This window comes from Delphinapterus leucas, chromosome 1, assembly GCF_059928025.1.
Source record: "Delphinapterus leucas isolate spDelLeu-1000000601 "Yukka" chromosome 1, BTC_Dleu_Yukka2, whole genome shotgun sequence".
Taxonomy (NCBI): domain Eukaryota; kingdom Metazoa; phylum Chordata; class Mammalia; order Artiodactyla; family Monodontidae; genus Delphinapterus; species Delphinapterus leucas.
In genome coordinates, this window is record NC_143129.1 from 50,305,794 (window position 1) to 50,331,421 (window position 25,628).

A 25,628-nucleotide genomic window follows, 5' to 3' on the forward strand; every position below is an offset into this window, starting at 1 on the left:
TGAAAAGGGCTATTTTATGTATCTTTCTTGCAATAAAAATTAATTATGCAGGACCTTTTAAAAAATAATTAACATTCATTGAGCACTTACTGTATATCAGACAGCATTCTAAGCCCTTTACCTATATTTACTCGCTTAATTCTCACACCAACCCAACGTGGTAAGCACGCATACCCATTTCATAGTAATGGAAACTGAGTCACAAAAGGTTGAAAAATTCCTTCCAAGTCACATAGTGAGTAAATAATGGGCAAGCCAGGATGCAAACTCAAGAAGTTTGACTCCAGAGACTCCACTCTTAAAACAGTATACTACACTAGCTTATCTATCTCAAAGTTTTTAGGTAGGGAATTACTTTTATTATTGAAGAAATACATACTCAGTCATCCTCTCTGATTGTTTTCATTTTAAATTGTTTATAGCAGTAATCCTCAAACTCTGTCATAGAACCTTCAGGTTTTATGGAAGACCTGCTCAGTTACTACTTTTTTCAATCATGGAACTTTCCTATCTCAAGATATGTTCTCCCTTTTAGCCGCTTTTCTGTGACACATCAACCTATAGCCAACATCCCCAGGTTCAGATCCTGTATCTGCCTTTTAACAGCTAGTAACTTTAAATCTCTGCTCATTTCATTGTGAAATATGGGCATTCATAGCTCATCTTGCAGTCAAGATTTAAAATAATGTATGTAAATTATATCTCAATGCTTTACACACAGTAAGAAGGCCCCCCAAAATTGTAGCTGTCATAGTTACTAGTAAAACAGTAATATTATTAATAATACAATACAATAACTGAAGTTCTGTGCCTCCAGTTATATCCTGATGTCCCATGAGAATTGTCTTTCCTCAGCAGGAGAATTGGTACTAGCTATATCTTATCAGAGCTTGCATAAGAAAATATGGTTCTTGTTCCTTTTACAGTATAATATGAAATTAGGGTGTTCTTAAATTTATTTGACAACATACAATACTAAACCTCCCCATCTAAGCAATTATCCATTTGGTCAGCAAATACTTAAGTGCCCACCGAGTGCCAGGCAATTTCACAAAAACATTACTAAGAAAATGGTATTTAAGGAAAGACCTGAAAGAGGTAAGGGAGCAAAGCTGTGCAGCTATTCAGGGGAAGGTGTTCCAGGATGAGAGAAATAGTAGATGCAAAGTCCATAAGGCAGCGGTGTGATGTGTTCAGGGTCAGCAAGGAGGCCTTTGTGGCTGGAGCACAGTAAGGACAGAGAGAGACTAGCAGGAGGTAACAGAGTGGGGGAGGAAAGATCTAGGAGACCATTGGAATTTCTTTGGCTTTCATGGATGTAGCAGGTTTTTGGAGGGCTTCAAACAGCGTGGTAACATGATCTGCTTTAAAGACTTAACAGTATCAGTTTTGCTGCTGTGTAGAGAAGAGACTGAAAGTGAGTAATGGACAAACAAAGAGAAAGTTTGGAGGATATTGCAATAATTCAAGGTAAAAATGATGTATTAGACAGGATGGTAGAGTCAAGGTCGTGAGAAGTAGTCAGATTTGGGATATATATTTAACTTAGAGCTTGCGGGCTTCCCTGGTGGCGCAGTGGTTGAGAATCTGCTTGCCGATGCAGGGGACATGGGTTCATGCCCCAGTCCGGGAAGATCCTATATGCCGCGGAGTGGCTAGGCCCGTGAGCCATGGCCGCTGAGCCTGCGCATCCGGAGCCTGTGCTGCGCAACGGGAGAGGCCACAACAGTGAGAGGCCCGCGTACCGCAAAATAAAAAAATAAATAAATAAAAATAAATTAGAGCTTGCAAGATTTTCTAATGATTGGATTGGGGACATCTGGAAAAGAGAAGAGTCAGATATGACTCATGTTATATTGTAATGGACTGTTGTTTCCTGAGGGATGTGGTATTTTGTTTCCCATTGTATTCCCCAACCCCTAGCACAGTGTCTGATAAATGGATAGGCACCAAGTACATATTTATTATTAAATTAGTAGAGTGAATGAATGAAAAAAGTCAAAAAGAACTTTTTTCTTAACTTTTTACCTTTTCTGTTTGTTAAATGTCCCTTGTTAAAAAAACAACATTTAAATATTGAAAGCAATGGGCACCTCTGCATTTTATCCATGCATTCATTTAGTAATTAGTTTTTGTCACTATAACTGCTTTCTTGTTTATTAACTTGCTTTCTTGTGTATTAATGCTTTTCTTAGATACCAGCAGTAGTCAGCCAAAGCCTTTCAGACGAGTAAGACTTCAGACAACATTGAGACAAGGTGTCCGTGGTCGTCAGTTTAACAGACAGAGAGGTAAATTTCTAACATATTGATCACGTGATAGGATGTGGGATAGTAATAAATGGAATGAGTTTTCTAATCCTTAAGCCTCCAATGTGTATCTAGTTTTTTTAAAACGTTCCAAGGGTTGATTAAATAAGTATACATTGAGCATATGATGTTTACTAATCTGTAAACATCTTGCAGACAAGTTTGTATACCATAGGTACATCATGAATATGTGCTTACATTTTATTTTTATTCATTTCTTCCTTAAATTCATGGTATAATCTGGAAAAGCTAAACTGTTACAGTGCTATGTAGATGTAACTACTTGTTACATCTCTGCCTATTGTTGTTATACTTTTTATACAGCAGAATAAAGCTTTGTGACTTGTTTAGCTAGTAAAAAGAAATGTAAAATTTCAATATCTCTGTTTTCCAATGTAACTGTTAGAGATTGCATTCATGTAATAAAACATTAATCTGATTGTTGTAAGTTCCATTGAAGATGTGACATATCTAACAGCTTTTTGTCTACATGCCTGCACACTTGATCTTGAAAATTTTTATAATGAACTAGGGTAAGTGAATACTCTAGTTTTGAGCTAACTTTTTAAAAGATGCATTCAGTTTAATTCTTTTTCTCTCTTATAGGTATGAGCCATGCAATGGGAGGGAGAGGAGGAATAAATAGAGGAAATATTAATTAAATGTTCTATAAACTATAATAACTGTGAATAAGCTAGTCAAATCTGTTTTAGTGTAATGATTGTCGAGTTAAAAAACATTTTTGTATTTAAATTGGTATGCTTATATCAACATTCTTTATTAATAAAATGTGTTTCAGTGTCAAAATTTATCATTCTTTTCTTCATTTTAGTTAGTCGATTCTTCCTTTGCCCATCAGCCTAAGGACAGTTGTACCAGACATTAGATAAGGTCTGTCCAGAACGAGTAGTAATGCCTCTTGCTGTTCTAGTTGGCACATCGATGTTATAGTATTGATCTAAACAGAAGAGAAGTCACTTTTTCAATTAAAAAGAAAACAAAACACTTGAACTTAAAAATAGTTTATATTTATTATTATATTCAAAGACAGTATTTATCATTTTAATATAAGAAATGTATTAATTAATTTGAACTTTCTGACAAAGAGAAAAACAATTGCCTTGACTGATCTTTCACCATCTTTCAATAAAATTAGGTTTAACTCTGCTTTTTCAAAGTAAGAATTTGAGAAAACCGAGTTAGTTTAAAAAATAATTCATTTGGGTTTTATTCTTTTTTTGGGAGGGGGGGTTTATTCTTTAAAAAAATACATTCTGATGACACATAGGCAGAAGAACTTATATATTTATGGATTTTTCAAGGAAAAATATCCCAGGTAATATAATTTTGTTAATAAAATTAGTTTCTCAGCAACTTCTTTCTGATCTTACAGACTGTGTAATGATGTAAATCAGTACAACTTCGTGGCAAACAAGACCTCTGTTAAATGCCACAGATAATAGAAGTAAAATATTGTTTTCAGTAGCAGTTTTACTCAATTAATTGGATGTTTCTTCGTAATAGGCTTTAATCTCATGAATGATAGGGCAGAAATGAATTGCAATCCATTCAATTTAATTGAAAGTAAAGCAAAAATCTAAACTTTCTCTTCTTCAGAATAATTAGAATAAGTGATGTAATTTAATTTCTCACCTTCAGTCACCATTGAACACTTGTTTTTGCTTTGAATTTATTCATGTTTCAGAGATTAGATACCATCTTCAGAAAGCTATTAAGACTTTACTTAATAACTTACCTTTAGAAAAGGCATAGTAATCGTAGCCATCAGGTTTTCTGATGTTGGGCAGTGATACAGCTGAAGTAACCACATTTGGAAGTCCTCTCCACAGTGTACTCACTTTAACTTCATTATGGAGGAAACCTGCAGATGACACTTTAAAGGTTTCAGATTGAAAGGCAATGTACTGTATTGGAAAAAGCATCTGTTCGAGTCAAACAGACCTGGGTTTTAATCCCAGTTTGGTCACTCAGTAGCTCTGTTACCTTGGGTGAGTTAACTTCAATGCCTCAGCTTTTGCTATCTCTGATATGGTACAAATATCTACCTTTTAGGACTGTTTTAAGGATTACAGATTTGGATTTAATGTTCTTGGTTAATGGTATTATAATTAACAAGCCTGAATAAATTGCCTTTCTTAGCCACAAAGAAAAAAGGATTGATCTTTGGTCATTCATTGAAGCAAATTGATGTTTTGCATCAATTTATTATTATTAGAATAATACTAAGGGTTATATGGTCAGTATTTATATTTAATAAGCCATACTCTGTAAGAAACTATTACATCTACTTCATGTGTAAGAATTTTTAACACAGTAAAAAATATTACCTTTGTCTTGATAAGTGACTCTGATGGGTGAATAGTGAATTCTGATGGTGTGTGTTTGAGAAGGCTCTATAGCACGTTCAAATCGATGTCTCCTAACCTGTGTCGTTTCTCCATACACTGGATAACTTATAGCAAGCTTTCTTCTAGTACACTTTTGGGTGGGTTCCTGTTTATAAGTATACTGCTGAATGCTGCCACCTATGATGAATTAGAAAATCACATACAATATGAAAATTAATTTTAATTCCCAAAAGCGATGGAAAAGAGCTTTTACAAGGTAGAGGAAACAATGTTTTTCATAAAGTATGTCCAGACATTAATAATGGTTATTAGTCAAGGTATTATAAAAATAATTACTAAATCTCGAAGTACTTGTGAATAAAGCCAACAAATTGCATAGTTATATATTTAACTTTGAAAATAAATGACATTCTTTATATCAATGTCCTGAAAACTCATGAAATTGTGATTTGCATGTTGAGAGAGCTAAATACTTCTTACTGCCCTTTTCATTTTTTAATTGAAAATACTTGATTCTAGCCATTAAAGATATCTTTTGACAGTAAACCCTATAATAAATGGAAATATTGAATAAAATTTTCCTGGCAGATCACTCCTTAAAAGTTTTTTTAATTTTGTCAATTATGTAACACATACCTCTCTTGAAAAAATACACAGATTCAGGTCTGTTCTTGTATTTAGCTATTGAGAGAGCTGCCACTATTTTTCCATTTAGTCCTCCAAATCCTTTGGAAATTAGTTTGGGATACCCTGCATCTTTTATATCATTGGTGAAACGCCAGTACTGAGAATCCTGGTAATTAAAAAGAGGAAATGATGTGAACAGCTTTTTTAAAAGGTTGAAAAGGAAAAAAAAGGTTAGGAACTCATTCTTACATTTAAGTATAGGGAGAAAGTTTTAACTTAGTTAAGTATTTGAATAAGTTGACAATGTTACCAAATTGAGTGTTAACTATTTATTAAATTTTAATGATAGTTTATTAAAATATGGAGACCCTTCTGAAGTGGAGGTTAAATTGTCATAATAAAGAATAACTATTTGCTGATTTCTCTCACAAAGATATTTTTCTTACCTTAAAGAAGAAAGTTTTTCCTTCACAGTTGCATCTAGTAAAAACAGTATCAATGGGGGAGGGAATGCCCCAAACTTCAGTAATTCTACGAGGTGGAGATGGTGGACTGAATGCATTTAGCATCCAGAAATAATGACCTAAAATTGAAAGTGATGATCAGCCTACAAACTGAATGAAGACTAAAACCTATCCCAGAAGAAATCAAAATGAAATCTTTTAAAAACAGTTTATCATAAAGAAGCAGATTGAATGTGTTAACAAGCATTCTATGATGTTTAGTCAGAATTTTTAGCACTAATACAGAAGGTAGTATTTGAACATTTCTGAGAGTAGATATTTCTCAAGTCTGAAATTTAGCATAACTTAAAATATTTTAGTTTCCCAGCTTCTCTAGGAAGAGGCTTCTGGCTTTGTGATTTACAGAAAATGACTTATCTGTCATTTTCTTTACCTGTTAGCATTAAGGAGTTATAATTAAATAACTTTATTTTGTTTGTTACTTTACTATGTCCAGTTTTGTTAATCCAATATTTTGGTATTTACCCTCAGGTCCTTATAATACTGTGTGAGGTAAGTTCATCAATCAGGTTTCCCTCCAGGAAGCTCAGCCCAAACGTGTACTCTCCCATGGCTCTTGCTCTGATAAACACCAAGAAAAAAACAAGGGGCAGAAAAAGAAATGTGTGCAAAACTCACCTCGAAATGCAACTAATGTCCCATTGCGCAAAGTAGTCAGTCCATCTACCGGCTTACCGTTGCATAAATTAGTCTCATCTAAAACAAATTAACACAAATTAAGCCAATATAAAAGTGAGAAAAGTGTTCCGTTCTTTTCAAAATAGAACCCACTGGGTTCTATTTCCTCTGTTCACCCTTTCCTAAGCTCTTGAAGAGTATAATTTGAGGTACATGTATTTCAGAGGTGAAAAAGAAGTGATATATTTCATAGTTGTTTTACTTAAAGGTGATATTATTCAAAAAGTGTTATATAAAAATAAATTATGAACTGGAATGTGTAAGGGTACCTGATCTTCTAAATTAGACAAGTATTGGATATTCGATCGAAACGTGAAATTCTGTTTCTCAATTCTGATTGCCCTGTGGAATTGGTTTGGAAAACAATATTGCAGATTTTTGCAATCCTAGGTTATTACTTGATTTTCCAAATAACAAAATAAACTTACTGTGGTTACCCCTCTGCTTACCTGTAGAGAAGATGCAAAACTTCACAAGTTCAGGGTTCTAAATAATATATATCAATAGAATAATACTAAATCAGGGCATCCTGGTTCAGAAAGATTTAAGTTAACATTGTCAATTTTAAACATGAAAGTAACTGATTCATATTACCTGAAAACACGGGGTTGATGCCAATGCCTTGACTGGGTCCTCTCCCTATGAAATCAGTGCCTGGAATAACTATAGGAGTTAACACAGGGGGCCTAGGAATCATGTGAGGTTTTTCTCCTTCAGTAGCATCTGCATCTTCATTCTTTGGATTTACTTCGATTATTTCTGAGTTGGGAGTTTGGTTAGGGCTGGTGGTGGTTTGGAGCTTGGCTTCTGCTAAAGAGGTAGGGTTTGATTTAGGCATTGCTGATGTCATCTTTGGGGGAGTTGGTGTAGTCTTCGGTTTTCTCACTTTAGGTGTTTTTGTCTTTTTGGTACAAGTGAGCTTTTTGGGTGCTTTGGTTGGTTTTTGGGGTTTAGGAGTTGTCACTTGAGGGTTAGTAGCTGTACCTTTTGGTATAGCTGTTGTTGGTTCAGGTTTGCTTGTAGTCTCTTCAGTTGTCTTTTTTGTTGCTGTCATTACTTTGGGTGCAAGAGTTGTTGCTTTAAGAGTAATTTTGGATGATGCCATGGTATCAGTTGTGTCTTTTTCTGTGGCCTTGTCTTTAGCTGTTGTAGTCATTTCAGGTTTGGTCACTTTAGGAGCCTTGGTTGTAGGTACAGCAGGCTCCTTGGGACTGTTTTCAAGAGTCTTTGGTGTGGGTTCTACAGGAAACTCAGGAGTTGATTCAGCAGGGCCCTTAGGAGTAGTGGGAGGCTTCATGGTGATAGTTGAAGTAGAGGCCTCTGAGGTGGTTGGAGCAGGTGTATTAGGAGAACTTGGAGTAGGTTCCTTGGGGGTGGCAGAAGCTGGCTCCTTAGGGGTGGTGGGAGCAGGCACCTTGGTGGTGGTGGGAGCTGGCTCTTTGGTGGTGATGGGTGTAGATTCCTTGGTGGTGAGAGCTTGCTCCTTGGTGGTGGTGGGAGCTGGCTCTTTGGTGTTGATGGGTGTAGATTCCTTGGTGGTGGGAGCTTGCTCCTTGGTGGTGGTGGGAGCAGGCACCTTGGTGGTGGTGGGAGCTGGCTCTTTGGTGGTGATGGGTGTAGATTCCTTGGTGGTGAGAGCTTGCTCCTTGGTGGTGGTGGGAGCTGGCTCTTTGGTGTTGATGGGTGTAGATTCCTTGGTGGTGGGAGCTTGCTCCTTGGTGGTGGTGGGAGCAGGCACCTTGGTGGTGGTGGGAGCTGGCTCTTTGGTGGTGATGGGTGTAGATTCCTTGGTGGTGGGAGCTAGCTCTTTGGAGGTGGTGGGAGCTTGCTCCTTGGTGGTGGTGGGAGCTGGCTCTTTGGTGGTGATGGGTGTAGATTCCTTGGTGGTGGGAGCTGGCTCCCTGGGGGTGGTGGGAGCTGGCTCTTTGGTGGTGGTGGGTGTAGATTCCTTGGTGGTGGGAGCTGGTTCCTTGGTGGTGGTGGGTGTAGATGCCTTGGTGGTGGGAGCAGGCTTGGTGGTGGTGGGTGTAGATGCCTTGGTGGTGGGAGCTGGCTCCTTGGTGGTGGTGGGTGTAGATTCCTTGGTGGTGGGAGCTGGCTCCTTGGTGGTGGTGGGTGTAGATTCCTTGGTGGTGGGAGCTGGCTCTTTGGGAGAGGTGAGAGCAGGGGATTTGCTTATAGTTTCAGCTTTGAGTGTAGATGTAGCAGGAACTTCAGATGTGGGTGCAAAGTCTTTAGTAGATGTTTTCTCTGCATTTTGTGTCTCTTCAGCTGAAGTAGTCTTCTCTTTTGCAGTAGTTGAAGTCTGTTTATTTGTTGTAGAAGTCTCTTTAGTTTCATCTGTTGTCTCCTTATTGGCTGTCAAAGGCGTCTCTTTAGTTGTGTCAGAATTAGGTGGAATACTGGGTTTAGAAAGTATTGGTTTTACTATTGTAATCTTGGGAGTTGTGGTAAATTTATTACGTTGAGTGGTGGGAATGTTAGGAGTTGGGGTGAGCTTGAAATCACCATTGTCCGGTCCACTTCCAGCTTCATCTATTACTGGTGGTTCTGGGGTAGGTTTCGTTTCAGGGGTTCTTTTCTTCTTGTTGTCTTTTGCTAGTGAAAAAAATATACGTCTTTTCTTTTTGTATAGTTTTTTTTCTTTAATAGTGACATAAAGATGCCATCCTTATCATTGACTAGCTGTGTTGTCTCTAGGCAAATTGCTAATTTCTAACATGTCTATTAATTTACTGTAAAATGATAAATGCTCAACCTATCTTATTGGGCTATTTTAGGGAATGAATGGGATAAGGGGTGAAAAACACAAGTAAAACTCAATAGAATATATGGAAGCAAGTGGCAACTTTGAAATGATCAATATGATCAATAACACTAATTCTACTCTTTATGTCAGTGTTCTTTGCCTGTCACTTTCTCAACTCTTCTTATTCCTTATTGTTTGGTGCCACTTCCTTCCTACTGGAAACCTAGTTCCAACATCTTTTAGACTCACTGCACCAATTCCCTCAGAGGCCTCTATAACTACATCCAAGGAATCTGTTCCAGTCACCCCCATGGTTCCTGCTTAGGCCTGTTTCTGTGCACATGGCTTTTAACTGCTTTCTTTCCTCTACCTGGATAAACTCAGCAGTCTCGGGATACAGAGAGGAGATTAGGATGCCATGGCAGCAAAAGGACCCTGTTTAACAGGATTTCCCTTAGCAGCTACCCCAAAGGTGACATACAGAGCCCAAGAGGCACATCACTGAGATGAGCTCCATTTAGCAAACACTTCTATTGTGTGCAAGACTCTCTGGATAACTCAAAGATTAAATATCTGGCTATTCAGCTGGAAAGAAGGCTTCAGGGAAATAACCACCCAGGAAATGAGTTCTTCAAAACTCCAGTATCCAAAATCCAGTATTTCCTGGAGAATGAGAATGTACTTTAGAAATTCAGGAAATAATAAAAAAGCAGAACAAAGGGAATCTCTTTTTAGGAGGTAATAGCCAATTCTGTAGTTTCTCTACTACAGAAAAATCAGCCAGATATGACAGATAATTTATTAGGAAAATAATAAAGAGGATCTGTAAAATGTGGATAATAATATTGCCTTTCTCAGAAATGTATGAGAATTTAATGGATTAACATTTTAAAACACTTAAGGAAGTATATAAAAGTTAAATAAAATAAATCTGGGGAAGGAGAAATGAAAAGACAAGATAGAGGAAAGAGAAGAAAGCGATGATGTCAGGTAGACAGGACTTGAAATAGAAAACTTAATAGTCATCTCTGGTGCCATCCTGTGATTCTACAGTTGCTTCTATAGTATCTTCTTCCTTTGCTTTATAGAGTGGTTTCCTAGCTGCTTGGCACTAATTTCCTATAGGAAATTTTCACTGGTATCTTCTAAAGTAATTTTTATGAAGTTACATACCCCCCCCAAATATTGAAATGTCCTCAAATCATTCTACCCACACGCCTTACTTTTAGGTCATTATTGTTAACATGGCATTGATATAGTCACTGATCTTTATCAATGCTCAAACCTTTGGGTTTCTTCTTTAACTCTCTATTAGCAGCTGAATTTTTGGAAAACTTGATTTTCCGAAAAGTTGAGGAAGAGGAGGAGGAAGACGCTTGATTTTCAGAAACAGAATGTTCTATAAATCAAATTAAAAAGTTGATCACACCAACTGTGATTTAAAGCAAAAAAGAACTGCCAGTTCAAATACAACAAAAAATGCTATTTATTGATCTACAAATGTCTGTGTTCTGCTTTTGTTTTATCAGTACTATGAGCAACAGCTCTTGTAAATGTCAGTTAAAAGCAAGGCACCTGAGCTTGTCACAGATAACTAGCGGTATAACTATATAACTTGCTCTCAACTTCCCCATATCTTACAGAATCAAATTGTTCTGCAAACAAAATCATGGCTTTTTTTTTGTTTTTAAACAGTAAGACTTGTTTCTTCTGATTATTTTAACCTAGTCCCATACTGAGTTTGGTAAATAAGGAAAATAAATAACTGAGCATTTATACTTTGGCTTAAACTCTGCCCTAAAACAAGCAGTGTGATGAGCTTTTAACGACTCAGAAGATCACCCTGTACTATGAGGAGTCTTATAAAAGTCCACCTACAGGTTATTTCATCTCAGAAACCTCCTTTTTTTACATCTGTCATCTTCCTACCTTCTGTTATTTCCTCTGATTCTATAACTTTCTTAGTCTTCTTGCTTGATGATTTGGGTGAACGTTTGGTTGTTGATTTGATGGTCTGAGTTGCTCCTGGAGGTGGAGGTGCAGACTTTGAAGGTGGTGGTGATGCAGGACTGTGCACTGAGACCAAGCAAGATGGGTCAGTTAACTTCTTGTTCATATTCATCAGCAACTCTAACTGTGAAAGGCACTGATGCATCTGGCTTCAAGAGTAAATGCTGGTGAAAACCTGTATAGGCAGGCTCTTGGCCCAACACCAACTACTCCAAGCTATCTGAAGATGCATTGCTACAAAAAAAAAATTGGTTCTCAAATTGTAAATTATGATGGGGAGCAAAGGCTCAGGAGTCAGAAGACTTCCAGTTCTAGACCTACAAGGGTCTATCGTGACCTTGGGCAAATGGGCAAACCCTCCTGAACCCCTCTTGCCTGCAAACAGAGGTGTTTCTTCTAGATGATTTCTGAAGGTATTTGCCTGCCTAAAAAATACTTTATGAGCTCTATACTTTGTGCCAGCCTCCTGTGATATCAAAATAATCACTGCATGTGGTTGACAGATGTTTGTGCTCTCGAGAAGATAAATATAAAAATTACATTTTCCTGTTTTCATATTCATTTAAATCAAATAATACCAATTTACGTTTCTTTTTTTCTTTTTTTTAATTACAAAAGTTCTACATAAATATTAACTCATGGAAGAATTTCACACCTTCACATTATGCTTTCCTCAAAATGTATTGCCCTTCTCCAAGATAAACAGCTTAGTGGTTTGATGTGTATCTTTTTAACCTACATGGAACATGTTTTGACCATTAGGAACCAGAAGAAAAGAAGGACTTCTGAAAGATAAGAAAGCAGAGAATGGGGTAGGAGGAAGCACTCTGGGTAGAGGACAGTGGTGATAAATCCTCCTGCTCTTACCAAACTTCTCCTCAGAACTCTGTTTTTGCAATCTGCATGAACTGACCACCATACCTTTCCCTCTTTCTCCTCCCACCCCACAAAAACACCAGGTACCTCAACTCAAGAAACAGTTTTATCACATTCTAACTAGTGATCTTGAGCAAACTATTTGACTTCTTGGATTGTTTTCTCACCCATATTCAGAGGCACTTGACTGCTTCAATTCTTGAAGTGTTATGACTTTGAGATATATAGATGCCTACAACTGGTATCTATAGCAATCTTAAAACAAGTAAGTGTTCCCTGGTGGCGCAGTGGTAAAGAATCCGCCTGCCAATGCAGGGGACATGGGATGGAGCCCTGGTCCGGGAAGAACCCACATGCCGTGGAGCAACTACGCCCATGCGACACGACTACTGAGCCCACGTTCCACAACTGCTGAAGCCCACGCACCTAGAGCCTGTGCTCTGCAACAAGAGAAGCCACTGCAATGAGAAGCCCACTCACTGACACAAAGAGCAGCCCCTGCTCACCACAACTGGAGAAAGCTCGCATGCAGCAAAGAAGACCCAACACAGCCAAAAATAAATTAATTAATTAAAAAAAAAAGACTAAGGGGTGAGATGCAAGATAGTTTGATTGTTATTTTTTTTTAATGAAATACTAAGAAGATCTACAATCCTGCAGCCTGTGGAACAAAAACCACATTCACAGAAAGACAAGACGAAAAGTCAGAGGGCTATGTACCAGATGAAGGAAAAAGATAAAACCCCAGAAAAACTAAATGAAGTGGACATAGGCAAACTTCCAGAAAAAGAATTCAGAATAATGATAGTGAAGATGATCCAGGACCTCAGAAAAAGAATGGAGGCAAAGATCGAGAACATGCAAGAAATGTTTAACAAAGACCTAGAAGAATTAAAGAGCAAACAAACAGAGATAAACAATACAATAACTGAAATGAAAAATACACCAGAAGAAATCAATAGCAGAATAACTGATGCAGAAGAATGGAAAAGTGACCTGGAACCAGAATGGTGGAATTCACTGCTGCGGAACAGAATAAAGAAAAAAGAATGAAAAAAAATGAAGACAGCCTAAGAGACCTCTGGGACAACATTAAATGCAACAGCATTCGCATTATAGGGGTCCCAGAAGGAGAAGAGAGAGAGAAAGGACTGGAGAAAATATGTGAAGAGATTATAGTCGAAAACTTCCCTAACATGGGAAAGGAAATAGCCACCCAAGTCCAGGAAGCACAGAGAGTCCCATAGAGGAAAAACACACCGAAACACATAATAATCAAACTGGCAAAAATTAAAGACAAAGAAAAAGTATTGAAAGCAGCAAGGGAAAAACAACAACATACAAGGGAACTCCCATAAGGTTAACAGCTGATTTCTCAGCAGAAACTGTACAAGCCAGAAGGGAGTGGCATGATATACTTCAAGTGATGAAAGGGAAAAACCTACAAGCAAGATCACTCTAGCTGGCAAGGATCTCATTCAGATTTGATGGAGAAATCAAAAGCTTTACAGACACACAAAAGCTAAGAGAATTCACCACCACCAAACCAGCTCTACAACAAATGCTAAAGGAACTTTTCTAAGTGGGAAACACAACAGAAGAAGGGACCTACAAAAACAAACCCAAAACAAATTAAAACGGTCATAAGAGCACACATATCGATAATTGCCTTAAACGTGAACGGATTAAATGCTCCAACCAAAAGACACAGGCTTGCTGAATGGATACAAAAACAAGACCCATATATATGCTGTCTACAAGAGACCCATTTCAGACCTAGGGACACATACAGACTGAGTGTGAGGGGATGGAAAAAGATATTCCATGCAAATGGAAATGAAAAGAAAGCTCGAGTAGCTATACTCATATCAGTTAAAATAGACTTTAAAATAAAAATGTTACAAGAGACAAGGAAGGACACTACATAATGATCAAGGGATCAATCCAAGAAGAAGATAAAACAATTATAAATATATATGCACCCAATATAAGAGCACCTCAATACATAAGGCAACTGCTAACAGCTATGAAAGAGGAAATCAATAGTAACACAATAACAGTGGGGGATATTAACACCTCACTTACACCAATGGACAGATCATCCAAAATGAAAATGAATAAGGAAAGAGAAGCTTTAAATGACACAATAGACCAGATAGATATAATTGATATTTATAGGACATTCCATCCAAAAACAGCAGATTACACGTTCTTCTCAAGTGTGCATGGAACATTCTCCAGGATAGATCACATCTTGGGTCACAAAACAAGCCTCAGTAAATTTAAGAAAATTGAAATCATATCAAGCATCTTTTCTGACCACAACGCTATGAGATTAGAAATCAGTTACAGGGGAAAAAACGTAAAAAACACGAACACATGGAGTCTAAACAATATGTTACTAAACAACCAAGAGATCACTGAAGAAATCAAAAAGGATATCAAAAAATACCTAGAGACAAATGACAATGAAAACACGATGATCCAAAACCTATGGGATACAGCAAAAGCAGTTCTAAGAGGTAAGTTTATAGCTATACAAGCCTAAATCAAGAAACAAGAAACATCTCAAATAAACAGTCTAACCTTACACCTAAAGGAACTAGAGAAAGATGAACAAACAAAACAAAGTTAGAAGAAGGAAAGAAATCATAAAGATCAGAGCAGAAATAAATGAAATAGAAACAAAGAAAAAAATAACAAAGATAAAAAAACTAAAAGCTGGTTCGTTGAAAATATAAACAAAATTGATCAACCATTAACCAGACTCATCAAGAAAAAGGGAGAGGACCCAAATCAATAAAATTAGAAAGGAAAAAGGAGAAGTTACAACAGACACCGCAGAAATACAAAGCATCCTAAGAGACTACTACAAGCAACTCTATGCCAATAAAATGGACAACCTGGAAGAAATGGACAAATTCTTAGAAAGCCATAACCTTCCAAGACTGAACCAGGAAGAAATAGAAAATATGAACAGCCCAATCACAAGTAATGAAATTGAAACAGTGATTAAAATTCTTCCAACAAACAAAAGTCCAGGACCAGATGGCTTCACAGGGGAATTCTATCAAACATTTAGAGAAGAGCTAACACCCATCCTTCTCAAACTCTTCCGAAAAATTGCAGAGGAAGGAACACTCCCAAACTCATTTTATGAGGCCACCATCACCCTGATACCAAAACCAGAAAAAGATACTACAAAAGAAGAAAATTACAGATCAATATCACTCATGAATATAGATGCAAAAATCCTCAACAAAATTCTAGCAAAGAGAATCCAGCAACACATTAAAAGGATCATACACCATGATCAAGTGGGATTTATCCCAGGGATGCAAGGATTCCTCAATATACGCAAATCAATCAATGTGATACACCATATTAACAAATTGAAGAATAAAAACCATATGATCATCTCAATAGATGCAGAAAAAGCTTTTGACAAAATTCAACACCGATTTATGATAAAAACTCTCCAGAAAGTGGGCATAGAGCGAACCTACCTCAACATAATAAAGGCCATGTACGACAAACCTACAGCAAACATCATTCTCAATGGTGATAAACTAAAAGAATTTCCTCTGAGATCAGGAACGTGACAAGGATATCCACTCTCACCACTATTATTCAACATAGGTTTGGAAGTCCTAGCCACGTCAACCAGAGAAGAAAAAGAAATAAAAGGAATACAAATTGGAAAAGAAGAAGTAAAACTGTCACTTTTTGCAGATGACATGATACTATACATAGAGAACTCTAAAAATGCCACCAGAAAACTACTACTAGAGCTAATCAATGAATTTGGTAAAGTTGCAGAATACAAAATTAATGCACAGAAATCTCTTGCTTTCCTATACATTAATGATGAAAAATGTGAAAGAGAAATTAATGAAACACTCCCATTTACCATTGCACCAAAAAGAATAAAATACCTAGGAATAAACCTACCTAGGGAGACAAAAGTCCTGTATGCAGAAAACTATAAGACACATGTAAGAAATTAAAGATGATACCAACAGATGGAGAGATAAACCATATTCTTGGATTGGAAGAATCAATATTGTGAAAATGACTATACTACCCAAAGCAATCTACTGATTCAATGCAATCCCTATCAAATTACCAATGGCATTTTTTTACGGAACTAGAACAAAAAATCTTAAAATTTGTATGGAGACACAAAAGTCCCCGAATAGCCAAAGCAGTCTTGCGGGAAAAAAATGGAGCTGGAGGAATCAGACTCCCTGACTTCAGACTATACTACAGAGCTACAGTAATCAAGATAGTATGGTACTGGCACAAAAACAGAAACATAGATCAATGGAACAAGATAGAAAGCCCAGAGATAAACCAATGCACCTATGGTCAACTAATCTATGACAAAGCAGGCAAGGATATACAATGGAGAAAAGACAGTCTCTTCAATATGTAGTGCTGGGAAAACTGGACAGCTACATGTAAAAGAATGAAATTAGAACACTCCCTAACACCATACACAAAAATAAACTCAAAATGGATTAGAGACCTAAATGTAAGACTGGACACTATAAAACTCTTAGAGGAAAACATAGGAAGGGCACTCTTTGACATGAATCACAGCAAGATCTTTTTTGATCCACCTCCTAGAGTAATGGAAATAAAAACAAAAATAAACACATGGGACCTAATGAAACTTCAAAGCTTTTGCACAGCAAAGGAAACCATAAACAAGACGAAAAGACAACCCTCAGAATGGGAGAAAATATTTGCAAATGAATCAATGGACAAAGGATTAATCTCCAAAATATATAAACAGCTCCTGCAGCTCAATATTAAAAAAACAACCCAATCCAAAAATGGGCAGAAGACCTAAATAGATATTTCTCCAAAGAAGACATACAGATGGCCAAGAAGCACATGAAAAGCTGCTCAACATCACTAATTATTAGAGAAATGCAAATCAAAACTACATTGAGGTATCACCTCACACCAGTTAGAATGGGCATCATCAGAAAATCTATAAACAACAAATGCTGGAGAGGGTGTGGAGAAAAGGGAACCCTCTTTCACTGTTGGTGGGAATGTAATTTGATACAGCCACTATGAAGAACAGTATGGAGGTTCCGTAAAAACTAAAAATAGAATTACCATATGATCCAGCAATCCCACTACTGGGCATACACCCAGAGAAAACCATAATTCAAAAAGACACATGCACCCCAATGTTCTTTGCAGCACCTTTTACAATAGCCAGGTCATGGAAGCAACCTAAATGCCCATTGACAGACGAATGGATAAAGAATTTGTGGTACATATATACATGGAATATTTCTCAGCCATAAAAAGGATCAAAATTGGGTCATTTGTAGAGACGTGGATGGATCTAGCGACTCTCATACAGAGTGAAGTAAGTCAGAAAGAGAAAAACAAATATCGTATATTAACACATATTTGTGGAATCTAGAAAAATGGTACAAATAAACTGGTTTTCAGGCCAGAAATTGAGACACGGATGTAGAGAACAAACGTATGGACACGAAGGGGGGAAAGCTGCAGGGGGGGATGGTGGTGTGATGAATTGATAGTTTGGGATTGACATATATACACTAATATGTATAAAATGGATGACTAATAAGAACCTGCTGTATAAAAAAATAAGTAAAAGAAAATTTAAAAGAAAATAAATAAAAATGAAGTACTGAAGATCTAGTTGATGCCTTCATTTTCAGTTGGACCCTGACTATCTCTGTGAATTCTGTAAATGATGCACTACCTTCATCAATTTTTTATCCTTGAGTTTTACAAAAACCTCAAGTAATCTGACCCACCACTTGGTAGCATAAACTACTGTCTTTATTAACATGTTCTCTCAATGCTTTGTCATTCTCTAACTATCTTCCCTCCCCATCCATCCTCTGCCCAAAATAAATTCTTAGTTTTTTTGTCTCACAGCCAAAACAGCTATCAGAGTGATGAGTAAATATGGAACACTCATCTCATGTGTCCTTCTGAAAGCTGTAGGAACTCTGAACTCTGCGATTTTGATTACAGCGGGTTGTCTCCATTATTTTTGGAATGCTCTCCAATGAAAACATTGAAGAGTTAAGAAATATTCCTTAACTATGCTGATTAATAGTTTTCCACCCTATTTCTCCACTGTTTGAAAGAAGCAGAAGGTGCAGCCTTGTTTAAATAAAATAAGATTATGCAAGCAATGCTTATTTTCACTTTTACCCCCATAGATATTCTTGTTTTAACAGAGTAGGATTTAAGAACAAACATTTGGTAAAAGAAAGGAATTCATTATTTAAGTACATTGTTTAAAGTCCTTTTTTTTTTTTTTTTTTTTTTGGTAAATCTGGAGGGTTTTATGCCCTCAAGAGTACTCCTTCAGGACCAAAACCAGAGAAGAGGATTTTAAAATGGAACTACCTATTTTTATTGACTCCTTCACACACAGGCATTTAGATAGAGACTACTGAGAGGACTGTAAAGATCAGAAGGGAAATACAATGGACAGTTAGCTTCTTGGTTTGCCTATCAACTTAGTACTTTAAACTGACTCAAATTTACTAGTTCAGAGAAACTGGACGTGTTGATTCTGTCCTCAAATATACACTCAAAAACATTGAGAGCAAAAGCACAGATAGCTCAAAGGACAGTTGACTTTGTGGGGTCATCACCATAGGATTAGACAAGAAATCATCAAATGAGCTGCTTACTGTCGATTTAACCTGAAATTGAACCACACCTGGAGGAGAAAAGCATGTATGCCCAGCCCCTATCCTCTCCGTTACTCAACCTGCAATCACTTGCACTCCTGGAGCCTGGCTGAGCCAGGGAGTGCTTTAGAAGAAGCATTCCTTCTTTAATTCATCTTGGTGAAACAAAATTAATATGAAATAGCGTATATGTTAGTAAAATCACGACCTGAGTTGTACCGCATGTTAAGACATTATCAGTGAAGCTAAGACAGGTGCACAGATCTGGCTGTACTGAGAGGCACTGATTGGTACTGAGATGCTTACCTTTTTCACAAAAACTGTCATAATCGGAACAACACTTGCCGTACTTCTTACATTCTGAGTCACAGTCACACGCCCTCCCTCTTGAAAAGGACTCAAAGCAGCGGCCTTTACAGGAAAACTCTACCCAGAGCAAAGCAAAACATTATGGATTATTGGTTACACAATCAGTCATGCCCATGTATTGATAGCCATTTCCCACCCTATAGCTGACTAGAGTTCCAAAAGTGCATAGCTAAGTCTTTTATTTGGAATTTGGAAGATAGATGGTTTCCCAAGTGGAGACAGTCCTGGTCAAGAAAGAAATATGGTGACTAAGGAAAATTTTCTTGCCCTTCAAGGCTCCAAGAGACAGCCCAATGCTGTCTGAGTCATTTCATGTATGGACAGTGGAAAATTGGGAAATGCCTAAAGAGGTAAGTACACTTCATATGAATTCCCACCATTCTCTCCTTTTGATACTGCTACTTTTTAAGTAGATTTTTGTCAATTGAGCATGCATATTCTACAACAATATATTCTAAAGAGCTGGCTTAATATAAATAGGTCACTGTTTAGGCTCAAAAATCATTTATAATACAGAAATCTTTGTCATGACAAACTGGGTATGGTGTAGAGTTGAAAGATTTCAGCCTAATCCCATGATATGGACTATATAAGAAGCCTGCTCACTTCCAAAAAAGTCTTGGTTAAAGCCACGATGATTTACCCAGGCCTATTTGAAATAATTACCTTACTCAACAAACAAATTGTACAACAATATATTTATCAACTTCACATGCAAATTCTGAAGCAAATATAACTTTGAGCCACTTTTAATTATAACTTTCATAAATTAAATATGAAATATTTGCACGTTAACAAGAAAATGGTTCAAAGTATGTTTAAATGAAGTATCATAATTTAAAATTCATACCCTTTGGGATGTAACTGAAATTCATCATTATACACTCATTATTAAACACTTTTAAAGTGCCTTTTTCAGGTAATTTAGAAACATATTAATAACAAAAAGTTAAACAGCAAGATTATTTTATGTCCATGAATTTTTTGATGAAGCTCTTGAAGGGCTCCATCCCTAAGCAATTACCTCTCTGGTTAATAGCAAAGAATTACTCATTACTATTTACTTAATGATTCCTGAGTCATAGTATTGCCTCTGTTTAAAACAAGACATGATACTTGGCACTAGTCAGTAACCTTGTGCAAGTGACAGACTTCCAGGCTCCCCTTAACCTCCCCCAGTGATCACAAGCTTTGACACCACCCTCAGGCACAGCACACTGCAGCATTTACGCAAGGGAAGGGAAAGGCACTTCAGCACAGAGAAGTGAAATAGTGTGACAACAGCACTGCAAGGGGTGCAAGGAGACTCTCACAGGACATGTGCTTGACAGAGGAGACACCAGCTCTCAGGACTTACCTACAGCGCAGACTTTCTTGAAGTCAGGGCAGCACTCCATGTAGTGTTGACAGTTATAATCACAGTTGCAGGTGGCATCTCTAGAATACCCTTCCCCACATCTCCCTGCACAGCTTGATAAATCTAAAATTATACAATACTAGTGTAAACAGGGCCAAGCCACTTTGTAAAAAGGAAGAAATCTAGGGAGGAGGACAAAGCTGCTTGATGAGGCAGAATTTTATCAGTTGGAAAGGTTGGGAATGATGGTAAGCAATGGGTCCAGGTGACTTTTGCCTGGTCTCCTAGGTGACCTTGATCATGCCAATTTATTCATTACTAGACTGAGAAGATAAATGCACTTTTGAAAATCAGGCTGAGTAATGGCTTTGCACAAAAGAGGATGGTATTCCTGGAGGAGGGCTGGCAGCTACAGCTCTACTGATACTGCTACTAGGATGATGACTAGTTGCCATTTACTGAGCATCTCTGTGCTGGGCACTGAGTCATACATTATCTCTAATGCTTATGAAACGTTGCCAGGAGAGTATTAGTAGTCTCTTTTTTAGAGGTAAGAAAGCTGAAACACGGAAATTTTAATAACTTGCTCAAGGGCACCCAGCTACTTAATAACTTAATAATATATGTATTACAGGTCAATTAACACCTATTAATCATTCATAGTGGACTTCCCTGGTGGCGCAGTGGTTAAGAATCCTCCTGCCAATGCAGGGGACACGGGTTCGAGCCCTGGTCTGGGAAGATCCCACATGCCTCGGAGCAACTAAGCCCGTGCACCACAACTACTGAGCCTGCGCTCTAGAGCCTGCGAGCCACAACTACTGAAGCCTGCGCACCTAGAGCCCGTGCTCTGCAACAAGAGAAGCCGCTGCAATGAGAAGCCCGCGCACCACAACCAAGAGTAGCCCCCACTCGACACAACTAGAGAAAGCCTGGTCACAGCAACAAAGACCCAACGCAGCCAAAAATAAAATAAATAAATTTTAAAAAATCATTCATAGTGACCTCTTTCACTCTTAGAAGTGTCTTGATTTGCATAGTAAATTATATGGTCATCCTAAGTAAACAGCCCACCTAGAATTTGAACTCTAATATATCTGATTCTGATACCCAAACTTGTCCTGATCACATTGCCTCTCATTTCTGATCATACGTTTACAGCAAGCTAGTCATGCCAGCACAAACTTTCCTAGGCCCCTGCTCCTCTCATGGGTGGGGATAACTGGGCACTATAAGTGTTGGGGAAGTCAGATGCTTACGACCACCACTAAAGAGAGTACCAAATAGGTGACTCTTGAAAAGCATCTGGACTTGAATAAAGGTCATGAACAGAGTTATTTTGGGTAAAACAAAACAAAAACAAAAGCGTAATTATCCTTAAATATATTTTTTAAGTCATTTAGAAAACACCTTGAAAACCTCCCTGAAAGATAACCTCAGAAATGTAACAACTGAATCCATCTCTGGAATAGAAACTGGCAGGTGAAATGTCCTAAATCCATAGAGGGACGCAGAAGCACACTGAAAAATTACTCAAAATAATGAGTCCAGGAAAGTTAAAGTCTTAATATGCAAATAAAACAGTAAACATTAGAACAACTTTCAGAACTTTTTACATACACATGTGCACAATACATACAAAAATGCATATCATATATAGTGTATGTATATAAATACATATATATAAAGAAAAAAGAATGGGAAGAGGCTGAGAACGCAAGAAAAGCAGACAAGACAACATCAAAAGGTTATTCTTTTATAACTAGCAGATTTCTGAAATAGGAAGTCAACCATCTTTACAGGAAAATTTATTTCCATAGATTTAATGGCTGTCCTACTTTTATTGATGTTGATTTTAACAACTAATTTTAATTTCATTTATTTAAAGGAGAGTAAAACTGTTCTAGTGAACAGCCAATTGTATCACAGAGGAGAGGTAGCTCAGGAAATGCACCCAGTGTTATGAACCTTGTAATATTATTCTGAGAGAGCAGAGGGTTTGGATACACTCTGGTATTTGTCATTCTGATTAAATATTTATATTTTCTTTCATGCGTTTTCCCACCTTATCTAAGTGATTCTGAAACTATGTCCATGGCAGGCAGCTATCTCACATGCTCAGGCTTATTTAATTATTTTACTGGAAATGTAAACAATGCCATAACAGTCATGCACCTTGATTTTTCTTCTCTCAGATTTTGCTTATCAAAGAAAAAGAAAAAAAGAAAAGGACATTGTAAAGCAACCATACTCCAATAAAAATTAATTTAAAAAAAAAAACAATAACTTGAACCAAAAAAAAAAAAAAAAAGAAAAGGAAACAAAAATCCAAAGCTTGGTGTTATTGTTAAGTAATTTATCTTGTGATGCTAGAGACTTCTGTTAAGGTGATTACACTGAATGTACCTTAACATTCTCTAAAAATGAATAACAAGAACTGTTCATCCAGGACTAACTCTGTTTTTGGATGGCTGTGAGTGGTTCAATATTATAATATAAAATGACATTCATACCTGTGTAAATTTATATCTGGATGAACAGTCCTTATAAGAAAGAAGGCGCATTTTCAAGATTAATAAAATGTCATTTGAAACATTGTAAATGTTCATTGTAATATATCGACATGATGCCATAATTTATTTGATGTAAAAGATTAAATTTCTTTGTAAACATGTAGGAAAAAATTATATGCTATATACATATTGTTCATTTCAGTTAATCTGATGATATTTTATCATTTCAGCATAGTTTTATTGTGTAAGTGTCTATATTTTTTTAAACCTTTGGGAGAACTATAGGAATAGTTAGTACAAAAATTATTCCATTGAAAAGCTCAAAACTTCTTGAAAAACTTCATAATACAAAATGCTTATAAATATGCTATATATTCTATACATAATTTTAAGGTTTTATTATGTATTAAACTTAAACAAATATACGTTTTTAGAAATCTATTTCTTTTGTTGTCATAAAAGTCAGAACTGAATGATTAGCAATAGTTGTTAAATAAAAGTATTTTTGATGGTTAAGTTACCTTGAGAAGAAACTTGCTGAATCAAGAAAACAGAAAGCAGCAACAAAAAGTAAATGGGAAGTATTTTCCTCTCCATAGTTGTTTTCGGGTACTGAGCCCTTGCTGAAAAGAAAAAAGTATCAGAAAACTGCTCTTGAATCTCACGACTAATTTATGCCTGTGTTACATACAGTGTTTCAGTAATTTTTAAAATGCAATTTAATGATAAAAACCATCTGATTCTTGAAACAAGACTTTTAAAGTAACCAGCCTTAATTCGTTGTAAATATTTGACCATTAGATTTAATCTTATGCAGAAAAAAATAATCAGATCGCTATCACAGTCATGTTACTGACGATTTTAATACTTTAGAATCTCCCCAAATAGAAAACAGACTTGTCTTCAAACTCTATTCAAATTACAGCATGTACTTACAGTGCAGGGTTTAAATCCTATCTTGGGGGAAAAAAAAAAAATAACCAGCTTCAGTAAAATTTAATTTAACAAACAAGAGTTATTGTTCCAACTTTCCCTTAACTCTCAAAATAAAGTTATAAGCTTCCAGCAGGTGTATTGCATAACTGTGATCCTTTTCAAAACTTTCCAACCACTATCCTTATAAATCTTTTCAAACACCTTTAATAAGGTATATCCCTATTGAACTGAAAACACATTTAATTCCATGAAGCAAGTTAACTTTGACACTTACCCGTAAAAGGAGAGATGAATTTCTCCAATGTCCTGGAAGTCTTATATACCAGGGCAAATACATTGGGATGAACCAATTAGTCCAAAGGTTAGACAAAATCAACAGTGACAACCTATGAAATCAAACTTTCCTCATTTATTGGAAGAGGTCCCAGACGACTAGACTTAGGCAACATCTGAAAAACACTTCCATTAAGAAAAATGACTACTACAAATAAATTTAGATTTATTGGCCCCAACACACTTCTAATTTCTAAGTGAAGTGAACAAATTGTTCTGAGATGGTAAATTGCTCTGGCAGGCTTTGACTAGTGCAGCAACTTTAAAATAGTCAAATGCTGGTGTCATTTCTTTCTTTCTTTTTTTTTTCCCCCAGTTAATCCAGCAAAGAGTGATTTTGAAATTTATCTAGTGTCAGTTTGTGGCATAAATTTTCTGAACTTATACTATTAATTCTAATGTACGTTTCTTGAGTATTTTCATTTTCACTGAGCGCAAAAAATATGCTTTCGATTCTACCTATTGGTAGATGATGTACACTGTGGATTTTATAACTTCCTTTACTATATAAAAACCTGCTTAAAAATTGCATTGATATCTCCCTTAGCCCCTTTATTTAAGCCCAGCATTGTTTGGAAAAGGTCTTTTTACTTACTAATTAACTTCCTTGCCACAGAGAAAATGTGAACTGTCAACCTTGCCGGGCTGGGTCAACTAGCTCAAAGTTTTACCCAGTTTGATATGCAGCGTTCCTGTTCAAGTCCTATCTACCTCCATAAGACCCAGTTTATGTCCTAGCACCCCCTAAAAACTTGTCAGATCAATCCAAAGCATATCCAGAATCATTGAATTAACTGTTCATCTGTTTCCTCTCCACCCCCCCACCCCTCCTCCAACAGTCTGTGAATTTCCCAAGGACAACAAACACCTATGTTTAATTCTTTTGCCATGATCTAGTCCAGTGCTTCACCAAGGATGTGTTTAATACAAGCTTGTTGAACCAAACTGGTTTAACCTGGATTCTGCTGTTTACTATGTGCTGCACTTAATTATCACCAAAAAAATGCCTTTAAGTTAAATGTAATCATCCATATTTTACAGATAAGATGAAGAGCCACAAATCAAGAATCTGTGACCCATCTAAGGATACATAAAGGAGGTTTCATCATGTTTCCACTATATTCAGCTCCCTTTCGATCAAAGCCATCAATTCAGTACTTAAACACGGTACTAAATTTTACTCCTTCATGATTACATGTGGGTTTATGAGATTGTGACCTTTGTAAAGACAGGGATTATAATATAAACATCTCTTTTGTTCCCAAAATTCTTAT

General features: G+C 36.7%; 2 protein-coding genes across 11 annotated transcripts in view; one reads left to right on the top strand and one right to left on the bottom strand.

Moving 5' to 3' along the window:
• Positions 1 to 3,116, top strand: part of TPR (translocated promoter region, nuclear basket protein) — a 64,650-nt gene extending 61,534 nt beyond the window's left edge. For all 8 annotated transcript variants that reach the window (XM_089909800.1, XM_089909814.1, XM_089909807.1 and 5 more), the window contains exons 51-52: positions 2,196 to 2,291; positions 2,916 to 3,116. In XM_089909800.1, the coding sequence (XP_089765926.1) occupies positions 2,196 to 2,291; positions 2,916 to 2,971 (152 nt within the window). In that variant the 3' untranslated portion in view covers positions 2,972 to 3,116. The remainder of the gene's footprint in view (positions 1 to 2,195; positions 2,292 to 2,915) is intronic.
• On the bottom strand, positions 2,268 to 24,283 carry PRG4 (proteoglycan 4). 3 transcript variants are annotated; one of them, XM_089909844.1, is made up of 12 exons: positions 23,607 to 24,283; positions 20,573 to 20,695; positions 19,153 to 19,272; positions 11,186 to 11,332; positions 10,542 to 10,655; positions 7,102 to 9,105; positions 6,448 to 6,525; positions 5,752 to 5,888; positions 5,315 to 5,471; positions 4,658 to 4,855; positions 4,066 to 4,191; positions 2,268 to 3,267 (listed from the first exon to the last, which is right to left on the bottom strand). In XM_089909844.1, exons 1-12 carry the CDS (start codon positions 23,680 to 23,682, stop codon positions 3,170 to 3,172), a joined length of 3,378 nt encoding a protein of 1,125 aa, XP_089765970.1. In that variant the 5' UTR covers positions 23,683 to 24,283; the 3' UTR covers positions 2,268 to 3,169. The 3 variants fall into 3 exon arrangements, with proteins under 3 accessions (XP_089765970.1, XP_089765961.1, XP_089765966.1); XM_089909835.1 differs by lacking the exons at positions 10,542 to 10,655; positions 20,573 to 20,695 and having other exon boundaries at positions 2,270 to 3,267; XM_089909840.1 differs by lacking the exons at positions 2,268 to 3,267; positions 10,542 to 10,655; positions 20,573 to 20,695 and having other exon boundaries at positions 3,988 to 4,191.
• Between the last annotated feature and the right edge of the window lie 1,345 nt (positions 24,284 to 25,628).